This window comes from Saccopteryx leptura, chromosome 12, assembly GCF_036850995.1.
Source record: "Saccopteryx leptura isolate mSacLep1 chromosome 12, mSacLep1_pri_phased_curated, whole genome shotgun sequence".
Lineage (NCBI taxonomy): Eukaryota > Metazoa > Chordata > Mammalia > Chiroptera > Emballonuridae > Saccopteryx > Saccopteryx leptura.
The window spans coordinates 260,399-282,799 of NC_089514.1; the positions used below are offsets into that span (position 1 = coordinate 260,399).

General features: G+C 57.9%; 1 protein-coding gene across 14 annotated transcripts in view; it reads right to left on the reverse strand.

Annotated features, from left to right (window-relative positions):
• Window positions 1-22,401, reverse strand: part of CAMK2B (calcium/calmodulin dependent protein kinase II beta) — a 68,330-nt gene that overhangs the window by 35,834 nt on the left and 10,095 nt on the right. For all 14 annotated transcript variants that reach the window (XM_066353694.1, XM_066353693.1, XM_066353690.1 and 11 more), the window contains exon 2: window positions 11,224-11,318. In XM_066353694.1, the coding sequence (XP_066209791.1) occupies window positions 11,224-11,318 (95 nt within the window). The remainder of the gene's footprint in view (window positions 1-11,223; window positions 11,319-22,401) is intronic.

Here is a 22,401-nt window from a genome sequence, read left to right on the forward strand (position 1 = left end):
GCTCAGAGCCAGGGAACCCACTGCCACCTGCCACTTCAGCCTGCGGACTGTGTGCGGAGGGGCCTGTGTCTGCCTGGGTCCCCCCACTTCCCGGCAGAACTAGGGCAGGAGGCTGGCGAGTTGCCGGGACCTGGGGGTGGGCGGTGCTGACTTGCTTCAAGAGCCCCTCCAGGTGATTCAGGAAGAGGGCACGCATGTCCGCAGCTGGGCAGACAGCGCTGGCGAAGCCTTCACTCACTCGTCCTCATCCCACGCTAGGGCCTTCTGCTGGAGCCTAACTTGCCATCCGGAGGAGGCTGGCTGTGGCGTGGGCTGTAGGATGTCTGGGAAGGGGTGCAGGATCTGACCGCCACCCCATGCACAAACCCACAACCAGGGGCCCGTCTGATGGGGGTGCTCATGCAGTGTTGGCAGGAGGGAGACTCGAGGTCATCCAGGTCCTGGCCCTGCATTCGCACACACCCACATCCCCCCTCAGATGCAGGACCTCCACCAGAGGCCGCCCCTCGAGGACCCAGCAATTTACCAGCCAGAAATTATATTTTTCAAACAGACAGAGGTGTCAGGAGGATTTTAAAAGCTGACAAAGATTGCAATAGTAAAAAACTGAACCCCCCCCCCCATTTCCACTGACCAGAGAAACAAATATGGCTGCAGTCACACAACAGGACACATCTGTCAACATGTGTGCATCACCCCAAACCCAATGAAAGGCTGAGTGAGACATGCCACTCACAGAGAACGAGCCAAATCATGCAGTGCTCCCACATACATGCCCCTGCACACACAAACACACATGCATACAGGTGCACATGTACACACACGCATACAGATATACATGCATGCAAATGCATGTGCACACACATGCATACACACAAGCACACAGGCACATTCACAAGCACACACGTGCAAACACACGTCCACACAAACTTGCATACACAAATGCATATAAGTGTGTACATGTGTGTGCACACAAAAACACATGATTACACATATTCACAAACACAGTGCACACATGCCACTGTACACACACGCAGACACACACATTCAAATGCCACTGCATATATGTGTGCTGATAACAGATTGGGAGGATCAGGACACATACATATTTGCAAACCCACATGTGCCATTTCTGAGTAGGGATGTCACACCTGCAGACAGGAATCACTCAGGGGAGGGGGGGGGACGCTTGGGGCATCCAGCTGGCTCTCCACCCTCCCAGGACAGGCACTCAAGCCTCCTGGACAGGCTAACAGCTCCTGCACAGCTCACCTGGCTGCCATCTGTCCCTGGCACTGGGAGGGCCCCCTCACCTCACAGCCCACGCAGCAGCACAATCCATTCTCTTCCACTGTGGGGGCAGCCAAGGTGGCAGCAGACACCGGAAGCAGCCCAGCACCCCACCAGGATGGACACATAGACAGCAGCACAACAGAACACGTCTGGGCTCTGCTTTTCCAACACTAACCACAACGGTGGGTCTGGGTACGTGTGGCCCAGCACCAGAGGGCAGGGTGCCATGTCCCGATGCCCCTTGTCCCTCCCTGGAAGGTACAGTGGGGAGACTAGAGGTGCTGGGTGGTGGGCCCACAGGACGCTTTTTTCTTAGTTTTAAAAAACTTGTTAGTCTGAACATTTTTCAAACTTAGAGAAAAGCTGCAAGATCAGCACAGAATTCTCATGGACAGCGCTTTTGTGTGTCTCTCTTCCTTTGCACACACATGCACACAAGTGCACGCATGCACACGTGCTCCCCAGACGTCCCCAACTGTACACTTTGTAAGAACAAGTGTGTCTCAGGGCAGTTACCCCACGTAGTAAACCCAATGCGGACATGACACTTGAATCCAACCTTCCGTCCACGTTCAATTTTGCCAACTGTCTGAACAACATTCTTTTTTTTTTTAAATTTTATTTATTCATTTTAGAGAGGAGAGGGAGAGAGAGAGAGAGAGAGAGAGGAGAGAGAGAGAGAGAGAAGGGGGGAGGAGCTGGAAGCATCAACTCCCATATGTGCCTTGACCAGGCAAGCCCAGGGTTTCGAACCGGCGACCTCAGCATTTCCAGGTCGACGCTTTATCCACTGCGCCACCACAGGTCAGGCCCGAACAACATTCTTGTTGATTCTCCCCACCCATGCAGGTGGCCACTGAGATGCCAGGCTGTGAGTGGCTGGGGCAGAGCGAGGTTGAGGTTGGCAAGAGCCAGGAGGGTAAGGAAGTGGTCCTCTTTGGAAAAATTGCCTGACTTCAGTCAAAGATAAAATTCAGGAGAGAAACGCATGTGGGTGCCCATCTTTGGGAGGTAAATGATTTAAAGGACTGTATTATATTATGAAACCTGTTGATGAAGGCAGAACCCCATCCAGAGGGTCTCCACCTCCTCTTTGCACGTGTTTGGAGACATAACTTATTTGTGTGGGGCCCAGAAAGGGCACCTGACTGCCCTGCCCAGGCACCAGTGTCCACCCCATCATGGTAGGTTGGCCTTCTTGGCCACCACCACCTGTCCACATTGAGTACAGTGGCACCTGGCCAGAGAGAACTTGGTCAGGACTGCATCACTGGATGGAGTACAATGCATCACCATGGTAACAGCGCTTCACTCTGCGTGGCAGAATTACAAATCATTTTATTTTTTTTCTTTATATGTTCTCCCAACTTTGGCAATGATCTTGTATTCCTTTTATAATTAGACAAAATTAGTTTTTTGTTTTTTTCTTTTGAAGAAAAGGTCTCATTCTTTTCTTCCCCTTAAATTTATTTATTGATTTAGGGAAAGAGGAAGGGTAGGGGAGAGAGAGAAAGAGAAATATTCTGTAAGTGCCCTGATCGGGGGTCTAACTGAGCTATCTGGCCAGGGCAAGCAAAATGTTGTTTTTAAAAAATAGTTGATTTTGTCTCCAATGGGCAAGAAGTCACAGATCAAATATGAAGAGGATGAGTGACATGTGCCCTGACATGAGGAATCTGAGCTGACATCACACGATGTCGAAGGGGCAGGAGGGGCAGGAGGAGGAGGTCCTGCACTGTGGCCCCACTGCTATGTGCCACGGCCACATTGTCATGTCACAGAACGCGTGTAACACCTGTGCCGGCCGGGGCCCAAGAACTGGCCCACCTCAACCCCCCTGTGTCCTTCCCCCAGTGGTGTTGGTTCCCTCTCCCCACGGGACCATGTCAGACTTGCATGCATCACCCCCCACACATGTGATGGCCCCAGGACTGCGCCTTCCATATCGAGTTTTCCATGCAGAGGTCTGAGGGCCCCACTGAAACAGGACGTGCACAGAAGTGGGGGCACAGGTCAAGTTCCCACAACCTCCAGGAAATCCACTCCATCTAGGGAGCCCGTGCTCTTCACCACCTGCACGCCCAAGGCAGCATTGACTGGGTCCTAAAGACCCAGGGACACAGGTCCTGGGTGACAGGGAGGGCGTGCGGCTCTGATGCTGCCCGTAGGTGACTCAAGGGGACCGAGACTCACAGAGGAACTCTGAGTTCAGGCACATCTTAAATGCCTAGACAGCTTAGGAGCTCACACTCCACATGCAGATAAGCCTAAGAGCGTGTGACCACACTTGAGCCAAAGGTCTGGAGGCAACCTTGTATACACGCACGTGATGCTTGAACACACTGCCCTGTTGGGGGGGTGCTGGCAAAGGCATCGAGCATGCTATTTACTTTTCCTGCATAGATACACTCACACATAAAACACAGCATTCATTTACACTCCATAAAATCGCTTATCAAACAAAACAAAACCAGCTTTACTCAAAGACAGCTAACCTGCCTGACCAGGCGGTGGCGCAGTGGATAGAGCGTCGGACTAAGATGCAGAGGACCTGGGTTCAAGACCCCAAGGTCGCCAGCTTGAGTGCGGGCTCATCTGGTTTGAGCAAAAGCCCACCAGCTTGAACCCAAGGTCGCTGGCTCCAGCAAGGGGTTACTCGGTCTGCTGAAGGCCCGCGGTCAAGGCACATATGAGAAAGCAATCAATGAACAACTAAGGTGTTGCAACGTGCAATGAAAAACTAATGATTGATGCTTCTCATCTCTCTCAGTTCCTGTCTGTCTGTCCCTGTCTATCCCTCTCTCTGACTCACTCTCTGTCTCTGAAAAAAAAAAAAAAAGACAGCTAACCTGAACTTGCATGCCCCATCAGATGCCCAACTGCATAAACTCCAGGGCCAGGAGAGGTGTGCCCCCCACCCAGGATCAGGGGCAGGGACCAACCCCCCCAGAATGGAGGGAGCCCTTCAGGCCCAACCGGGTGTACCGCCCCATGGGGCTGGGAGGGGAGGGGCTGCCAGAGGCTGTCAGGGGTGGTGCTCAACCCACCACCGTGGGGGAAAGGCGAAGGAAGAGACAGGTGCTTGCATGGCGGGTGGGGGTCAGGGGGTCATGCAGGCCTTGGCCGCTGAACTCCAATAACACTCTGAGGAATGGTGCGGGAGGCAGGGACTGAATCCAGCTCCTCACCATCCCCACATGCCTCTCAGCAAGGCAGCTGGTCCCCTAGGCAGGGTCTCCCCACGTGGGGGCACCCTGAGCTGAGTCAAGAATGAAGAGAAGGCTGCTGCGGTCAGCAGAAGGTGGGAGAGGACAAGTGTGGACCAGCAAGGGGCACGGTCACAGCAGAGGACACTGAGGCATGCAGAAGGCCCTCAGGGTCCTCAAGGCCAGGACTCCCTCCCTGGCTGGTGGCCTCCTTCGTGACTCCCTCTGTCCTGCCCGCATCCCCCGTACCAGGCCCATCCCCCACCCTGGCGGCTCCCACCTGCTCCCGGGCTGTGGGGTTGGGGAGAGAAGAGCCAGCAGAGGAGGAACAGGAGGGACGTGGGTGGGCGCTTGGCCTCTCGCCAATACCCGAAGCAGCAGCGGCGCTGTCACCAGCAAGAGGACATCTGAGAGGAGCGGGGCGGGCGGGAGAGGGAGGGGAGACAGGCTGCCTCCCCCTCCTCCAGGCTCCACGGGGTGGGGAGAAAAGGGAGGCCACCTGCCTGGAAGCCAGGCACAATGACGAGGTGTGAAATCCTACATGCAAAGTCCACTCTGCCCAGCACCAGGGCTCTCTCTCTTCCTGGAACATAGGCTGGACACAGACTCCTGGGACCAGGCAGGCAGGCAGGCTGTGTTCCCTGGGAGACACCCACATTCACCAGCATGACCCCCACCTTTCTCAGCTCCCAACCCTGCCCACAGGGATAGCAGGGGGCTCTGCTGGGGCCCTCGTCTGGGACGGGTCGTTTGGGACACATCAGGGCACCAGCTGAGGTTACGGGCCATCTTGGATGTTGCTCAGGACACCTCAGAGAGAGCAAGTGGAAATGTGAGTGTTGTGCTCGGGTCAGCCCCTGCCCGGAGGTCAGCCTCCACTTCTGTACTGAAGGGTGGCCAAGCACCCAGGGGAGAATCGGTCCAGCAAGAAGCGGTGAACAAGGCTGGCTGGCTTTTGGGCTGCGGCCTCAGGGGGTCCCCTGGCAGCAGCCTGTCCTTTGCTGCCTCATTTGACATTGTGATGGAGGGGGGGCACACACCAGCCAGACACAGAGTCCCAGGGGAGGAGGAGGGCCATGCTAAAGCTGACCGCTTGGGGGAATGTTAAGGGAAGCCAGCGCCCAGGTTCTGTCTACTGTCCAGAGCTGGGTTAACCCAGCTGCAAACCCCAGCCAACATCACCCAGCTGGGGAATGGTGGACTCACCTGTGTGCGGACTTCAGGTGGCCCTGGGGACACTGTCCACCAGGCCCTGAAGGAGCCAAGCTTCCTTTGTGAGTCTGTTTCCAACGTGTGAATAGTGTGGGGGTTCCCAGAGAGAGGCCACTGCAGGGAGGAGCCCCAGGGGCACTTCCACCATGGTCCTGCAGAGCTGGTACCGCCTGGCCACCCTCGCTGTTTTCGCTGCTTCCCTCCTGTGCCCCCTGCTCATGCTAAGCACTGTGGGCATCAGACCCAAAGTTCCCGGAGACCCCAGGGACCGAGCGCAGGAACCCAGGCGGGCAGCCTGTTGCGGCCCGAGCCGCTGGGTCAGAACCTGATGAAACGCCCTGGACCTTGACAGCAGGCCCGCGGAGTCCACAGTGGATTCCACAGCCCTCCAACCCCGGGCACTCCTCCAGCCTCCAGCCCGGCCCTCAGGGTCTCAGGACGACGGGCAGGAGGAGGCGGGAGGGGCGCCCAGGTGAGGAACGGGGGGAGAGATGGGGGGACACGGAGACCGAGGGGCGGGGTGCCCGCCCGCCGCCGCCAGCCGCGCATGCTCGGCCGCCCCTGCAATGCGGCGCCGAGGCCTCCGTTAACCTAGTTCCGCGGAGCAGCGGCGCCGTCATCCCAAGTGGGGTCGTGTTCCCGGCTGTGGGTCGTGGGCGACGGGAAGCCGTGCGCCAGGCAGGTGTGGGCGGTGCAGCCTGGAGCCACCAGGAAGCTCCGCCCCGTCGCACCCTCTGCTGGGGCGTCCCCAAGGCAGAAGGAGCCACCAAAGCTCTGGGGAAGGGGTGGCCCCAGGTGACCCGACAAGGGGGCTGGGGGGTGAGCTGGGCATCATGCTGAAGGTGGGAGGAGGCACAGATGTGAGCCCCAGATGCCTGCCCCTGGGGCCTCAGTCTCCTCATCTGTAGGTCAGCCCCTAACTATAAGGTCAACCTCCTCCCAAGTCAGCCCCACCTGCAAAGTCAGTCTCCCACCTGTGAGGTCAATCTCACCTGTGAGGCTGGTCTTCCCTCACCCCCACCAGGTCAGCCCCATACCTGATGAGCCCCCTCCCCCCTCGCTGGGTGAAGTCCAGAGCCCCAGACCCAAGCTGCTCACTTCAGCAGTTGTGACTGAGCACGTCTCTGCTCCTTGGGACTCAGTTTCCCTGGCTCTACCTCTGAGGGTCACTGAGAAGCCGCCAGGGAAAGACTCCGTGCTGCTGAGGGTCAGGGCAGGAGAACTGCAAGGGGCCTGTCCCCTGAGGGTCCCTCCTCCCAGCTGTGTGCAGCCACTGGCCCAAGGTCACTTCTGGGCCCAAGTGCCCGCCTGCTTTCTGGGCACTCCCCGTCGGCGGGCGCTGACTCAGATCCCCTCCACAGGGTGCCCTCCAAGGCAACAAAATCACCCCCAAACAGCCGCACAGTGCCAACAATGAGCTGGGGTGGGGGCGGCAAGAACCAGAGACGTTTAGAAAACCCATGTCCCCAATGATCTCTTCACCCCCCCCAGTCAATTAATTTTTCTCTAACTGCTTCTGTGAACAGCAGTTTAATAATCTCTAATTATTCAGTGCATTCTCAGACTCTAAATGTCTCACAATCCTCTATTTAATTATTAAATTTTAAAACCTAACTCTTGCAGCCTCTGGCACAAGCCGGGGCAATGGACAGCGTCCTCTTGGTGAGGCTGTCCATTAGGGGCGGGTGGTCTTCTGTGTCGTCCTCTGGCCATTTCTCTGTTATCCGAAGCCTCGGAGGAGGAAGAAGGCTGTCCCCTCAGTGGGGCCTGGGGACAGCACAACTCCCTGCCTTACGGAGGTGAGTGGGGCAATCACATGGCACGGGCCTCAGATAACAGGTGAGATAAAGGTGAGGAGTTCCTCTCTGGCCTCTGGGTCCAGCCTCTACTTCCCCACTCTCCCGCCATCTAGGTTCCTAGTATCCCCTCTGTTCCCACCTTCCAGGACACAGCTGGGGCAGGCCACTCTGAAAGGACTTCCCGGGGAGAGAGCTGGTCTGGTGCATGCCACAGAGACAGCCAGACTGGGAGCCCTGGCTCAGGGACACTGCTGGGAGCATATCTGACCCTGTGGGACACAGGTGCAGGCTGCAGGTGACCACCTGGCCTCCCCTCCTGCCTCCTGCCCACCCTCAGGCTCCTGAATTTGGGCCTTCCATTTGTCCAGATGTCCAGTGACTAGGGGCCTCCCCTGAAGCAAACCTTACTCCAGAACCCCCTGTACTCAGTGCCCGCCCAGCCTCACCCCTGGGAGACTGACTGACTCCCGCATGGATTGCACACCTGTGTGTTCAAATGCATCCACACATTCAAAAGCACTTATGGAGAGCTCACCACCTGCCAGGCCCTAGGTGAGGTGTGGGAGACCATGCTTAACCAAACAGGTGAAGTGTCTGACCTCATGGCCTCTTCATCTGATGGGAGACAGCCATAAAACAACAGGTTCTGGGGTCCTAGAGTCCCACTGGGGGCCAGGGGATGCCTCTCTGAGGAAGTGTCATCACAGCTCAGGTACAAAGTTCCAGAAAAGCATGTCCAGAGAGGACACGTGTGCAAAGGCCCTGGGGTGTGAAGAGCTGGAGGAGGCTGAGTGCCTGGGAGGGAGGGACAGGGCAGGGCACTGTGCCAGGCCAACTGAGAGCTTCAGGTTTTTTCTAATCGGCTCCTACGGCCTTTAAGGAGGGATGGCAGGTCACAGGCTCTGGGCTCCTAGGTACATTTGCCCTTAAGGAACAAAGGTCAATGAAGAAATGCCCACAGGGCCTGCAGGTTTCCAAACTGGGTGGGAGGATCCAGGGCTGCTTCCTGGAGGTGGGGGCCAGAGGACTGGCCAGGACCTGGGAGCGAGGTGGAGAGGAGAGGCCTCAGGCAGCACCACACTCCCCTTCCTGCTCACAGTGCTCCTCTGAAGTAGATACTAGCTTTATCCCTATGCTGCCTCTGGGGAAACTGAGGGACAGGGTGGCTAAGTAACAGGGCCAGGGCCACATGGGGCAGAGTCAGGGCTGTGTGATGACAAGACCAAAGTCTCCAGATAGGCTGAGCATTTTTGGCCCAACCTCAGCATAAAGCTGAGAGTCGGGCCTGACCTGTGGTGGCGCAGTGAATAGAGCATCGACCTGGAATGCTGAGGTCGCAGGTTCAAAACCCTGGGCTTGCCTCGTCACAGCACCGTTATGAGAAGCAACGGCTACGAGTTGATGCTTCCTGCTCCTACCCAGAACCCCACCTCTCTCTCTCTCTCTCTCTCTCTCACCTCTCCCTCTCTCTCCTCTCTCTCTCTCCTCTCTCTAAAAGCAGTAAATAAAAAGAAAGAAAATAAAAACATTTTTAAAAAAAGGTGAGAGTCGGGGTCCTGAGACTCCCCTCTCATGCCCCCGACTGCCCCCTCAGCTAGAAAACCCCAGGGAACTAGGAGCGTCAGAAGGCCCCTGTGTGAGTGTATGTGTGTGGGGGGGTTGTTTCTAAAATCCTCTTCTGTTAGAGAAACATGCTGAACACGTCAGGTGAACTGACTGGCAGTCTGGGCTCGGCTGTGAGACACAGGCAGGGGTGAGGTGTGGCAGAGGGACAGAACTGGCCAGGACCTGGTAACTTTTGATGATGGGGCTCATTCTCTCATTTTCTCTGTATTCAGGGAGATTTGAAAATTTCCATAGTAAGGAATTAAGCAGGAAAACAAAATACCCGCCTTCCATTCCAGACCAGCCCCGGGTGGTGGCTCTGCTTCCCACCCCCCAACCGAGGCTGCACTCAGCAAGGAAACCGAGGCAGGGAGCTGGGCTGTGGGGGGACTCAGAGGGGAGAGCAGGCTGTGGTCGGGCAGCGGCTAGAGAGCAGGACCCAGGAAAGAGAGGCGCTGAGGGAGGCCGTGTCTGGAACCCAGACCCCCTGCTCTGACCTTCCTGCTGGAGAACGCGTTGAGGGTGTCGCTGGGAGGGTGCGGTTACTTCAGAAACAGTGAGTCCAGGGAAGCAAACCCCAGTGGTTTGGCTTGAACCTCCCGAGATCCTAGTCATCCTTCAAGGTTGCCCCGTGCCCTCCGCACATGGGCACTTATTGTGTCTGTTCCTCACGGTGTCCACATGGACAAGTGAGGGGCTCCCCCATTAGTCTAGGGGACCTGTGAGGTGGGCTCTCTCCCCTACTCCTCGGGGGCACAAGCCTACAGAATGAGACCGAATGTTCCTCCTGCTGTAGGGTCTCCACGTGGGTGGACACATACCCCGAACACCGGTGCAGTCACCCACTATCAGGGACCACAGGAGCTCTGGTGGCCCTCCTGTGTCTGCAATTCTCCACTGTCCCTGTCACAATCAGCCTGTCCCATGCCCATGCCCAGCACTGCTCTAGCTCAGCTCTCTCTCGTGGTGCCCAGGCCACCAGAACCAGCCCAGCCCACTAGTACCAGCAGAGCCCACAGGCCCCTGGCCTCTGAGCTGGTGCTGCTGGGCCCCCCAAAGCCTCCCTCCTCACATCCCTGTCCCACCCTCAGGCCCTGTGTCATCCTCTTCCTTGTCCTCCCAATACCAAGGAAGCCTTGAGCATGTAGGACTGACCCCACCCTGGCACCCGAGGCCCGAGGTGAGGCCTGGCCTGGGACAGGAGTGCCCACCCTGGAGATGCTCAGCCCTGAAGGCACACACAGCTCACTGAGGCTCATGGGTTAAGCTCAGCTGCCTGTCCCCAGGGCTGCCGGGCTGTGGACGCAGGCCCCACAGATGGAGGTCAGCACCAGTGAGGCAGGGGCTCAGGCCAGGAAACTCTGGTCAAGGCTTCTCAATTAGTTCAGATCTGCGCGGGTGCTCATGGGGCTACCCAGTGCCCGGGGAGCTGGGAGAGCTCCAGGCCAGGGGCTTAGTGCACACCCTCCTGCCTGACCCTGGGCGTGGAGGAGCTGTGGGACCCCCACAGCACTGAGGAGGCCCATCCTGCATACCTACCCTGGGTCCTGCACCACACCTCCCAGCCCTCTGTCTGTAGTCCCATGTCACCTGCTCAGGGCAGTACCTCCTCCACACACAGCCCTGTCACAGCTGCACAGCCATGTCCTCACCCCCACGTTCCGCCCCACCCCACCCCACACACGGGACACTGTCCAACCTGTGAGGGCCATCACTCAACAAGGGCTCAGGGGGCAGAAGCAGGTGAGGCCAGGGGCCCAGGGCCGGCTCTGGCCAGCATCATAGCTGCCCTGCAGGCCCACTGAACCCTCCCCAGCGCAGGCAGAGGCGTCCACGTGCAAAGGCCAGGAGGGGCTGATGAGGAACTGCACAGCGCACGCAAACCCCCAGCCACCCGTAACCCAAGTCCTCGGCCCCAGCTCAAGAGCAGACGCATTCCCCGACCACCATGCCTCTGCCTCTCCGTCCCTGGGGGAGGCCCCCGAACCCCCGGGGAGGTGTGATCCCAGACCTGAGGGTGGAGCCCGTGACCTCCCTGCCTGTCACGTCCCACGGCAGCCAGGACCTTGCTCCCCAGCACCCCGTCCACGGCATGCGGCCCACCCTACCTCTGGCCGACAGCTTCTTGGTGTTGATGATCTTGGCTGCGTACTCATGGCCGGTGCAGAGCTTGACACAGCGTCGGACCACAGAGAAAGCCCCCCTGGGAGTCAAATGGGGACAGAGACAGAGAGATGATTAGTCCCCTGTGGACACCCAGCACCCAGCCACACGGCCAGGCCTTGGGCAGAGATCTGTGAGAGGGAAGGACCCTCTCCCCAAACAGCTCCCCCTCCTCTCTGTGCCATCCCCGTGGGGCCCTTCCCTGGCAACGGGCAGAGTCCACCCGGCACCTATTCCGGCCCTGGGTCCTCGTGGGTCAACAAGACCCAGGGTGCACGCAGCGGCCCCCCTAGCACCCTGTGCCAAGTCTGCAAGACCCAGTGAGTGCTCTCTGTGGGGGTGGGTCAGTGCAGCCACAGAGGACACACTGAGGGTTATGGAGAAGCATCAACTCATTAAGCTGCAAAGCTGGAGAAGAGGGCCTGTCCCCCACGACCACTGTCCCCCACATCCACTGTCTCCCACATCCACTGTCCCCCGCGTCCACTACTCTCACCTCCACTGTCCCCTTTCCCACAGCAGATGCTGCAAGTCCCACATTACACACCCACAGGTCAGTGCTTCTGAGGCAGCAGAGCCCCCCGAGAGCCAAGAGAAAGAAAAACACGCAGGAAAGTGGGGTATGATTGCCGAATCCACAAACACTGTCCCAGGAGAGGAGGCCGGTTGCAGGACGTGGGGAGCCTGGAGCCCAGAGAGCCGGCACAGGCGGGAGGCAGCCTGGGGCCCATCAGAAGGTCCTTCCTGGTATTTGACTCGTCACCACCACTGGTTTAATTTGATTTCAGCTCATTTCTGAGAACGTCAGACCCAGCACACGCGAGGCTCAGACAGAAAAGAAAATGTCTGGGAAAAGGTCTTAGTCCAGGGGGCTGCTGGGGGCCAGAGGGTGCAGGGGTTGGTCTGGCTCTGTCCTCCCTTCCTGGAACCGACAGGCACAGTCCCCCAGGGGACCAGCCTCACCACTACCCACACAGCCTGACACCTGCGTGCGCCCAAGCCCAGGGCTCTAGGTGACGGAAAAGTGGTCTCTTAAATAGAGAACGCTTTTTGCTATAATCCTTTTGGAGATAAAACTTCATTAAAATGTACAGTTCACTTCCTGATGAAAAAAAAAAAAAAGAAGATAAACGTTACACTAAATCTAATTGACCATTTTCTTAACCACCCAGGTCGTTAACAAGCGATTGGCTCTTCTTAGAGCTGTGTCTTCTCTCTCAGCCGGTGGACAATGGGCAATGGCTACTCCAGGGACGCAGGGACGGGCTGCACTGTTCACCCTCCATCCTCACGCCCGTGTGGTTTTATCACTATGTGCAGGGGTACGTTCTCAAAAGATTTTTTTATATGAAAAAAGCGTAAGGAAAGGACGATATTTTTGATGGAGACGGTATTTTTTATTTTATTTTATTTTTATTTTTTTGTATTTTTCTGAAGCTGGAAACAGGGAGAGACAGTCAGACAGACTCCCGCATGCGCCCGACCGGGATCCACCCGGCACGCCCACCAGGGGCGATGCTCTGCCCACCAGGGGGCAATGCTCTGCCCCTCCGGGGCGTCGCTCTGCCGCCCAGAGCCACTCTAGCGCCTGGGGCAGAGGCCAAGGAGCCAATTCCAGCGCCCGGGCCATCTTTGCTCCAATGGGGCCTTGGCTGTGGGAGGGGAAGAGAGAGACAGAGAGGAAGGAGGGGGGGTGGAGAAGCAAATGGGCGCTTCTCCTATGTGCCCTGGCCGGGAATCGAACCCGGGTCCCTTGCACGCCAGGCTGACGCTCTACCGCTGAGCCAACCGGCCAGGGCCTGGAGACGGTATTTTGACAGAGCATGGGAGGGTGTGTAGCGAGGGGGAAAGGCGGCAGGCTTCACGCAGCCTGGGTTCCGATCCTGCTCCCTTGCGTCCCAGCTGCACTCTCTGAGCCTCAGTTTCCCCTCCATCTCAGGAGCAAGAAGGACTCCTGGCCATCTGCCCAGACGGCTTTAGTCTTGTCCTCAACACCCTCACTTATGGCTGGCCCCTGCACCCCTTCCTGCTCAGGAGAGCTGAGAGCACCATGCTGACAAGCCTGAGCCGCCATCGGGGGCCCCTGGGCCCCCAAAGGGCTGGGAGATCCAGACACAGCTCTACAGGCCTCCCTGGATGGTCAGGGCTTTCCTGGGCCGGAATCCGACCTCAGGGCTGGCCTGGCCCCCAGCTGGAAGTTCCACACAGTCAGCCTGCCCATTGACAGGGAACTTGCAGTAGGTGGGCACCATCAAGGCACCAGACACCACAGGTTCCCTGGTCCTAGAGTGAGCAGGGACCCACGGGGACCTTCCCAACGCTGCTGTTCAGACAGGGTGCGCACAGGAGTAAGGAACAATGGCCGGAAACCTAGCACACAGCAGGGCATGTAAATAAAACGACCAAGAGCCAACAGCCAGACGATCACCCCAGAGAGAGCTCTGCAGACCCCAGTTCCTGGCCACCTGCTGCCCCACATCCTGGGGACCTGCTCCCCACGGATCAGACCCCACTTTGGGTCTGGGGTGGTGCACGTCCAGGAGGAGGGGGCCACACAGCGAGGGAGTGTGAAGGCCCAGGCAGAGCGCTCAGCATCCAGCAGGTGCTCAATGGTGGACCCTGCTCTTGGACACAGGACTCCTCTTCCTGAGCCCCACCTGCCAGGTGTGAGGAGGGCACTCTCTGGGGTGGGACGGTCCTGCCCCTGCTGCCTGGCCAGAGGGAAAGTCTTAGACAGAGCTACCCCCACCCCCGTAGGTCTGACACCGAGCATCTGCACAGCAACGCCCATCAGAGGTGAGGGGACGTTGTGTCGGGGCCAGCGTCAGCCCCCAGACACCTGAACCTCCAGAGAGGCCTCGGCACGCCTGCTGGGGGATCGGAAGGGGAGTCGCTGGGCTCCAGAGAGCAGGCCAGCAGGACCGGAAGGGGAGTCGTTGGGCTCCAGAGAGCAGGCCAGCAGGACCGGGAGGGGAGTCGTTGGGCTCCAGAGAGCAGGTCAGCAGGACCGGGAGGGGAGTCGTTGGGCTCCAGAGAGCAGGCCAGCAGGACCGGGAGGGGAGTCGTTGGGCTCCAGAGAGCAGGCCAGCAGGACCGGAAGGGGAGTCGCTGGGCTCCAGAGAGCAGGCCAGCAGGACCGGAAGGGGAGTCGCTGGATCCCAGAGAGCAGGTCAGCAGGACCGGGAGGACCTCCCAAGGGTTCCTTGAATGGGGGGGGCTGTCGGGGGGCAGCTGTGGGTCCACAGTGTCCCCTGTAGGGCTGAGGCCGTGAGCCCTGTGGCAGCCGGAGGACAGTGCATGCGGACAGGCTGGTGCAGGAGCACGTCAGGGGCCACAGCAGCAGCAGCACACACGGCGAGGCCAGCCCGGCACTGCCTGAAGCTCCCATCGACATGGCAGGTGGTGGACGGTGGCCAGGTGGAGGGTCGCAAAGGCCACTTGGAAGGAGGCCACCTGGGCAGCTGTCAGGAGAGGTTGGGAAGGTGTCCTGTGTGGAGTGGAGGGCAGGGAGGAGGGGGGGCAATGAGCCAGCCCTGGGCTGTGGAACCACTTGAGTCTCCAGGTCACCCCTTGATGCCCAGCATGTGGTACCTGATGCTAAACTCACAGTTAACGTCATTTGAATCACATGTTCGGATCCCAAGGCCCGGGCCCTGAGCGTGTTTCAGGGCTTTAACAAATAAAGATACTTTACAAAGGAAACGGGGGTACCGGGGGACCACAGCACACGAACAGCCACGAGTAGAACCGGGACACCTCGCTCTGGAGCTGCCTGGGGTGCTGTGGGCCTCTCACCGGCCAAGGGTGGCCAGCTGGCTCCCACTCGCCCCAGCCGCCTGCACAGCCAGCCACTCATTACGTGGACAGCGGCTCTCAGGACCCAGAGTCCTGGGACTGGGGCTGCTGGGGTTCACGTGTCACATGCTGCACCACGTGTCCTGGCAGAAGCAGCAACAGCTCAGGCGTCCACTCTATCTCCAGGTGCTGCTACCTGTGTGGCTCTCAGAGTGCTGGGGCCCGCACACGACTCCTGCTCTCTACCTGACCTCCGCGGGCGCCACTGGGCCCTCCTGGTGCCAGCTGTCTGGGTGCTGAACAGCCTAGGGTTGGGGGGACTCAGTCCATGTGCACAGGTGCTCAGCTACCGCAGGTAGCGGCCTGGGAATCCCTGATGAGTGACCGCCACACAGCCGCATCAGGGACCCAACACTTTAATCTTAGAGCCACAAACAGCCAAGTGCTTTGAGTAAAAGAAAGGGATGAAACCCTGTTTGTCTGTTTTGTTAAGTCCCCACCCAGGTCGGGCACAGAGGTCCCCTCACAGTGAGAACATCTCCACCTGCAATTCCTCCCAAGACGGTCCTCCTGTAACAGGCTGAGGTCCCCGTCACAGGAAGGAAGCCAGTGCTGCCCGTTGTCACCCATGGACAGATGGCGACCCAGGAACTGAAGGGCCTGAGTCCCACTCCTGCTACGGCTCCCAACAGCCTGGGTTCTAGAAACAGAACCGGACGTAGCTCAACTAGAGACCATACTGGAAATCCCAGACCGCGTGGATGGACACCAGGTCCCTGTGGTCTCTGCCAGCACCCCAGGTGAGTCGCCTTGTGTATTTAACAGCACTGCACACGGAGCCCCTCTGACCCAGATCAGATACGGAGCATCTCCACAGAGCGCCCTTCCACGGCTGGCAAGGACTTCTGCCATCGACAGACATTTGGGATGGTCCCAACTTCCCTTCTCATAACTGGCCCACCGTGAACTCTTGGTTATTTCCATAGAGTTTATTTCCAAAGGCACAATCGCGGGGTGACTTAGAACTTGCAACACCAATGATGGACCTCTGTTCTTACGAGGTTCTTTCTTGGAACCCTGACCTCTGAGCCTGGGCAAGAACTAAAGGCATAAGTCACCCTTGCTAGCGTCCTCGGGCCACCACAGCAAGCACCACAGAGGGGGCCAGAGGGGAGTCTGTCCCAGGCTCCCTGCAGCTGCTGGGGGTGTGCTGTACCCTCGGGGCTCCCTGGCTCCTGCAAGCATCACCCCATCTCTGCCTTCACACTCACATGGTGTGTTTCTATCCAAACTCCCCCTCTGTGAGGACATAGTCGTACTGGGGGTGGGGGGCCCATCCTTTACCAGCACAGCCTCATCTTAACTATATCTGCAACAACCCTACTCCTTCTTTCCTTCCATCTTTCCTTCCTTCCTTCCTTCCTTCCTTCTTTCCTTCCATCTTTCCTTCCTTCCTTCCTTCCTTCCTTCCTTCCTTCCTTCCTTCCTTCCTTCTTTCCTTCCATCCTTCCTTCTTTCCTTCCTGCCTTCCTTCCATCTTTCCTTCCTTCCTTCTTTCCTTCCATCCTTCCTCCCTGCCTTCCTTCCATCTTTCCTTCCTTCCTTCCTTTCTTCCCTCTTTCCTTCCTTCCTTCCTTCCATCCTCCCTTCCTTCCTTCCTTCTTCCTTCCTTCCTGCCTGCCTTCCTTCTATCCTCCCATCTTTCCTTCCTTCTAGCCTTCCTTCCTTCCTTCCTTCCTTCCATCCTCCCATCCTCCCTCCCTTCCTTCCTTCCTTCCTGCCTGCATGCCTGCCATCCTCCCTTCCTCCCTCCCTTCATTCCTTCCTTCCTTCCATCCTCCCATCCTCCCACCCTCCCTTCCTTCCTTCCTTCTTTCCCTTTCCTTCCTTCCTTCCTTCCCTTTTTCCTTCCTTCCTTCCATCCTCCCATCCTCCCTTTCTCCCTTCTTTCCTTCCTTCCTTCCTTCCTTCCTTCCATCCATCCTCCCATCCTCCCTTCCTTTCCTCTTTCCTTCCTTCCTTCCTGCCTGCCTGCCATCCTCCCTTCCTTCTTTCCTTCCCTTCCTTCCTTCCTTCCATCCTCCCTTCCTCCCTCCCTTCCTTCCTTCCTTCCTTCCTTCCTTCCTTCCTGCCATCCTCCCTTCCTCCCTTCCTTCCTTCCTTCCTTCCTGCCATCCTCCCACCCTCCCTTCCTTCCTTCCTTCCTTCCTTCCCTTTTTCCTTCCTTCCTTCCTTCCTTCCATCCATCCATCCTCCCATCCTCCCTTCCTTCCTTCCTTTCCTTTCTTTCCTTCCTTCCTTCCTTCCTTCCTTCCTTCCTTCCTTCCTTCCTTCCTTCCTTCCTTCCCAAGCCCATCAGGAACACCCTCCCCCAACCACATTTGCCGCAAGGTCCTGCACTGTCTTCCTAGACAAGACAGGAACACAATTTCAGGGGCGTTCTCTTTACATTTCTGACCCTGCTGGGAGCAGACGGAACTGAGTGAGTGGAGGGGGCGATTTCTGACCAAATTAGGTTTCCGAGAAAACACAGGGCACGCTCTAATGAGGTTTAGATGTAAACAAACCACAGGCATGCCGCTGACTTAGAAGCAAAATCACACAATCAGATCAACTGATACAGAAGCAAGCATTTGACAAAATCCAGCATCCATTCACGACGACAGCTCCCGGCGAACCGGGAAGTGAGGAGGACTGACAAGCCTGATAAGGAGCCCTGAATTAGTCAGCTCGGGCTCTCAGAACAGAACAGCACAGACCGGGGGCTTACACAACAGAAACTTTTCCTCATAGTTCTGAAGTCTAGAACTCCAAGGTTAAGGTCTGACAGGGTGGTGGGACAGAACCTTCCAGTGGGACGGGGGTCCAGGAGCAGGAGAAACTGAATCTTGGGACCTCCTGGGCAGAGGGTGGGGGAAGGGTCAGGTAAACGCGGTCCGGAGCAGGCCAGAGGCTTCTTAGGGGCAAACAGTCTCAGCAGCTCCTGGGACCCTCTTCTCAGGACAGGCGTGGCCAAGAGCTAGCCCGGAGGGCTCCCTCCCATCCAGCCCGTCCTGGCTCTGAGGTTCCGGCCGGCCAGTGTGCCGCTTGCTCTCCCCAAGACCCCGACGACTGGCCCTGGCCGGTTGGCTCAGCGGTAGAGCGTCGGCCTAGCGTGCGGAGGACCCGGGTTCGATTCCCGGCCAGGGCACACAGGAGAGGCGCCCATCTGCTTCTCCACCCCTCCGCCGCGCTTTCCCTCTCTGTCTCTCTCTTCCCCTCCCGCAGCCAAGGCTCCATTGGAGCAAAGATGGCCCGGGCGCTGGGGATGGCTCTGTGGCCTCTGCCCCAGGCGCTAGAGTGGCTCTGGTCGCAACATGGCGACGCCCAGGATGGGCAGAGCATCACCCCCTGGTGGGCGTGCCGGGTGGATCCTGGTCGGGCGCATGCGGGAGTCTGTCTGACTGTCTCTCCCTGTTTCCAGCTTCAGAAAAATGAAAAAAAAATATATATATATATATGAAAAAAAAAAAAGACCCCGACGACTCCATGCTGGTGTCTGTCTCTCTCCTTCCTCACCTTTTTCTTGGTGACACACATTCTCCAGGAAACAGGCAACAGCCACAGGAGGCGCTGCCCCTCGGAAGCCGTGGAGGTGACCCAAGTGGCGGGTCTGCATTCGGAACAGAGATAGGACGGGGGCCAGGAAAGCCCAGCACCCCCCTGGACCCCACGGTGCCTGGCACCCCCTCCGCCCACCCGCCCGGGCGCAGGCTGCGCTGGCCTCTGCAGAGGCTGGGCGGGGCTCACAGAGACCATGACCTCTGGCCCCTGGGAGGACCTTCCAGAAAGAAGGCTGGTGGGCTCCCTGAAGCCCAAAGATCAGCCTGGAGGAGGAAGCATGTCTGGAATCCTGAATGCCCACACCGAGGCCTCAGGTCCATCCAGGGCCACTCACTGCCGGGGCCTCTGTTCACCGGCTGCAGGACAGCTGAGCCAAGGTGGCCTCATCAGCCACGGGACCCCCCAAAAGAACCACGGATCTGAAGCCTGAGGTGAATTTGGGGACCAGGGAGCACAAGCCCTATCAATCTGTGGTCGCCCCATTTTCCAGGCTGAATGAATTTCCCTTCCTTTCCTGTGACCTGCCTGCTGACATCCTTCCTCCATAGTTTAGTTGGATTTTTGCCTGTTTTCTTACCGACCTGTTGGAGCTCTGTGTGGTGAGGCCGTCACCCCACTCACCGCACGGGACAGCAAGGAGCGAGGCGGGTCTGTCCCTGTGATGAACTTGGCTGTTCCTCTGCCCCAAATCCAGACAGCACGGAATGCCGGGGCCTCCCGGGAAGGTGGCCGTTGCTGGGGGCGGGGCCACAGCGCTGTGGGCTCGGGAAGGAAAGCCCACCTCAACCGTGAAAATGGCAGAACTGTGTTTGCAGAGGCACGACCTCACCTGGGGGAGCCCCCAGAGCCTGAGCCCACAGCCCGCAGAAGCAGGGGTCCCCAGCCTCCAGGCCCCCTGCCAGTGCCCCGATGTCCTGTACGCTCCAGGGCTGTCTGAGGGTGACAGACCCAGGTCCAGGTTCCCCACCTGCAGTGGACCCAGCAGGACTGACTGCCGACCGATCCCAAAGCCAGTCCAGGATGGCTGGACTCGCAGTCACAGGATGGCTCCGTGAACAGACTTCCTCCGCAGCCGGCCTGGGAGCACGGCGCCTCACAGAGCGACCTTCAAAGGCAGCTCTTCAAAGCCGCTGCCCCACTCGGCAGAGTGAAGGCAGTCGTTCGCAGCTCACAGCGCAAGGGGTGGGGGGACAGCCTGCCTGTCACGCACTGGCCTCCGAGCACAGACCAGGCCCCACGTGGCGCCCAGACCACAGGTGATGTGGAACTTACAGGATGGCCCTGTGGCCACTTGATTCCTTTTTCCTGCAAGCTGTGTCAACTAAAGCCCTAGGGGTTTGTTACTGTGTTGTGTCAGATCAATTAGACTTCCTGGTCTTTGGCTTTGTTCCTGAGAAAAGCAAACACCGGCGAGGTCAGCCCGTGAGCAACTAGCATCCCACCGTGAGTGGGGGGGCAGGTCACAGAGGAAAGACATGGGGTTTCTTCCCACAGAACCCCGACACGGAGCCCAAGGGGCCCCAGCACGTCATTCCCAAACTTCCTGGGGAGACTGAAACCAGAGAGGTGGTGTGGTGGCCCACGGAGGAGAACACGTGTTATGTCCTCTGCACGCCCACGCCCATGCCCACCCCCACAGCAGCGCCATTCATAACGGCCAAAAAGTAGAAACAGCTCAGAGTCCATCAGTGGGAGAAGGAGATTCTGACACGGGCGACAACCCGGATGGACCCCGATGACGTGATGCCCAGTGAGATTAGACGGACACAGGGGGACACATGCTTACACGAGGTCCCGAGGAGCCAGATCCAGAGACAGAGAGGGTGGTGGCGCCAGGGGCTGGTGGAGGGGAGATGGGGAGTCAGTGTGTGATGAGGACGGAGGTTCAGTCTGGAGGATGGAAAGTTCTGGAGACGGTGGTGGTGGTGGCGGCTGCGTGACAATGTGAATGTACTTAATGTCACTAAGCCGTCCGGTAAAAAAGGGCTACGACATTCAATGGTAGGTTTCACGTGAAGTACAGTTTACCACAATAAAATAAAAAACCTGGAAGTGTATGCAGCCGTGTCTCTGAGAAATCATTCAGAGAGAATGAAAGAAGTTGGTACTTGTAACGCCACCTTTCAAATCAGGTTTTTAAAAAGAGCTCCCTCAGCCCTGGCTGGCTAGCTCGGTTGGTTAGAGCGTCATCTCAAAGCCCAGAGGTTTGCCAGTTCGATCCCAGGTCAGGGCACCTACAGGAGCAGGTCAATGTTCCTGTCTCTCTCTCTCTCAATCCTAACATCAATAAATTTAAATAAATAAATAAGAGCTCCCTCAGAGGTGACAAGATAGAGCAAAAAAAAAAAAAAATCCCTCAGTGCCATGTGACATGTCAAATTTTAACTCCTACTGACAAGAAAAATTTAAAAAGTCTGATCGGGTGGTGGCACAGTGGATAGAGCATCGACCTGGGATGCTGAGGTCCCAGGTTCAAAACCCCATGGTTGTTGGCTTGAGCAAGCGGTTACTGGCTTGGCTGGAGTCCCCCACACCCTGTCAAGGCATGTATGAGAAGCAATCAATGAACAATTAAAATTTATCATTTCTCTCCCTTCCTCTTTCTCTCTCTCTCTCTCTTTCTCAAAAAAAAAAAAAAAAAAAAATCCGTCAGCACAGACAGTGAACTCAGAGGCACGAGCCACTGTGACAGGCAAGCACAGGCCGGTGCTTGGCCCGGACGTCTGCAGCTGGGTGCCCACCCCACCCACTGGCCCTGGCTCTCTCCTCCATGTGGTCAGGAAAGCGGCCTGTCCATCACTGGTTCTGAGCTGTGTCCTCCTGAGCGGCCACCGGCCACCGTGTGAGTGGCTCACACAGGGACACCCTTGCACAATGAGGAGGCGGGGCTTTGCGGGAGGAGCCTCCCCTGACCCGCCCTCCCGACACCCGTCAGCATCCCTGCCCGCTGTGGAGGGACCTGCGTCACTGCACAGAGGAGGACACTGAGCTCAGGCCCCGTGTCCGCTCGTGTCTGGCAACGCCCCGGGCAGCGGCCTTGGCTGACTTTGGACAGAGCTCTGCCAGGGCATCGACCAGACTGTGCTCCAGCTGGGGCCCAGGCTGAAGACCCCGTGTGCCTCAATGTGTGATGGCATAAAAGTCTCCACAAGGCCAAGCCCCAGCCCACCACCCAGCGGCCACTGTGCCTGCCCTGGGGCTGGGGGACGCAGGGTCCTGGCTGGCAGAGGTGACTGGAACTCAGAGACAACGGTTCAGCCTGGAGAGAAACTAGCAACTGCATTCCCAAGGAGAAGCCCCCACCCCAGTGCCTGTGGCCTCACGGAGCTGTGGAGCCCTGAATGCTCCCTTCCAAGGGGCCACTGAGGATGAGGAGGCAGGAGGAGTGGTCCCCAAGACATCATCTGGAGAGACCCCTAAGGACCTTTTAAGGGAGGGAGAAAAGAAAGGAGGGGACACAGAGGGGGCAGGGAGGGCACCCCCTGGCCCCAGGCCCCCACCTGACAGCATCCCCAGCACAATGAGGTGACACCCATGGGCCACCACACCAGGAAGTGTGTGGAAGTCAAAGAAGAGCAAGGAAAAGACAGAGAGGACACCTCCACCAGGCAGGCCACCTGGCCTGCGTGACAAAGGCAACTATACAGAAGAGCATCTGTTTATGACCATCAGAAAATAAGAATATGGGATAAACACGTGCCTTCTCAGGCCTGCAGACAAATTCT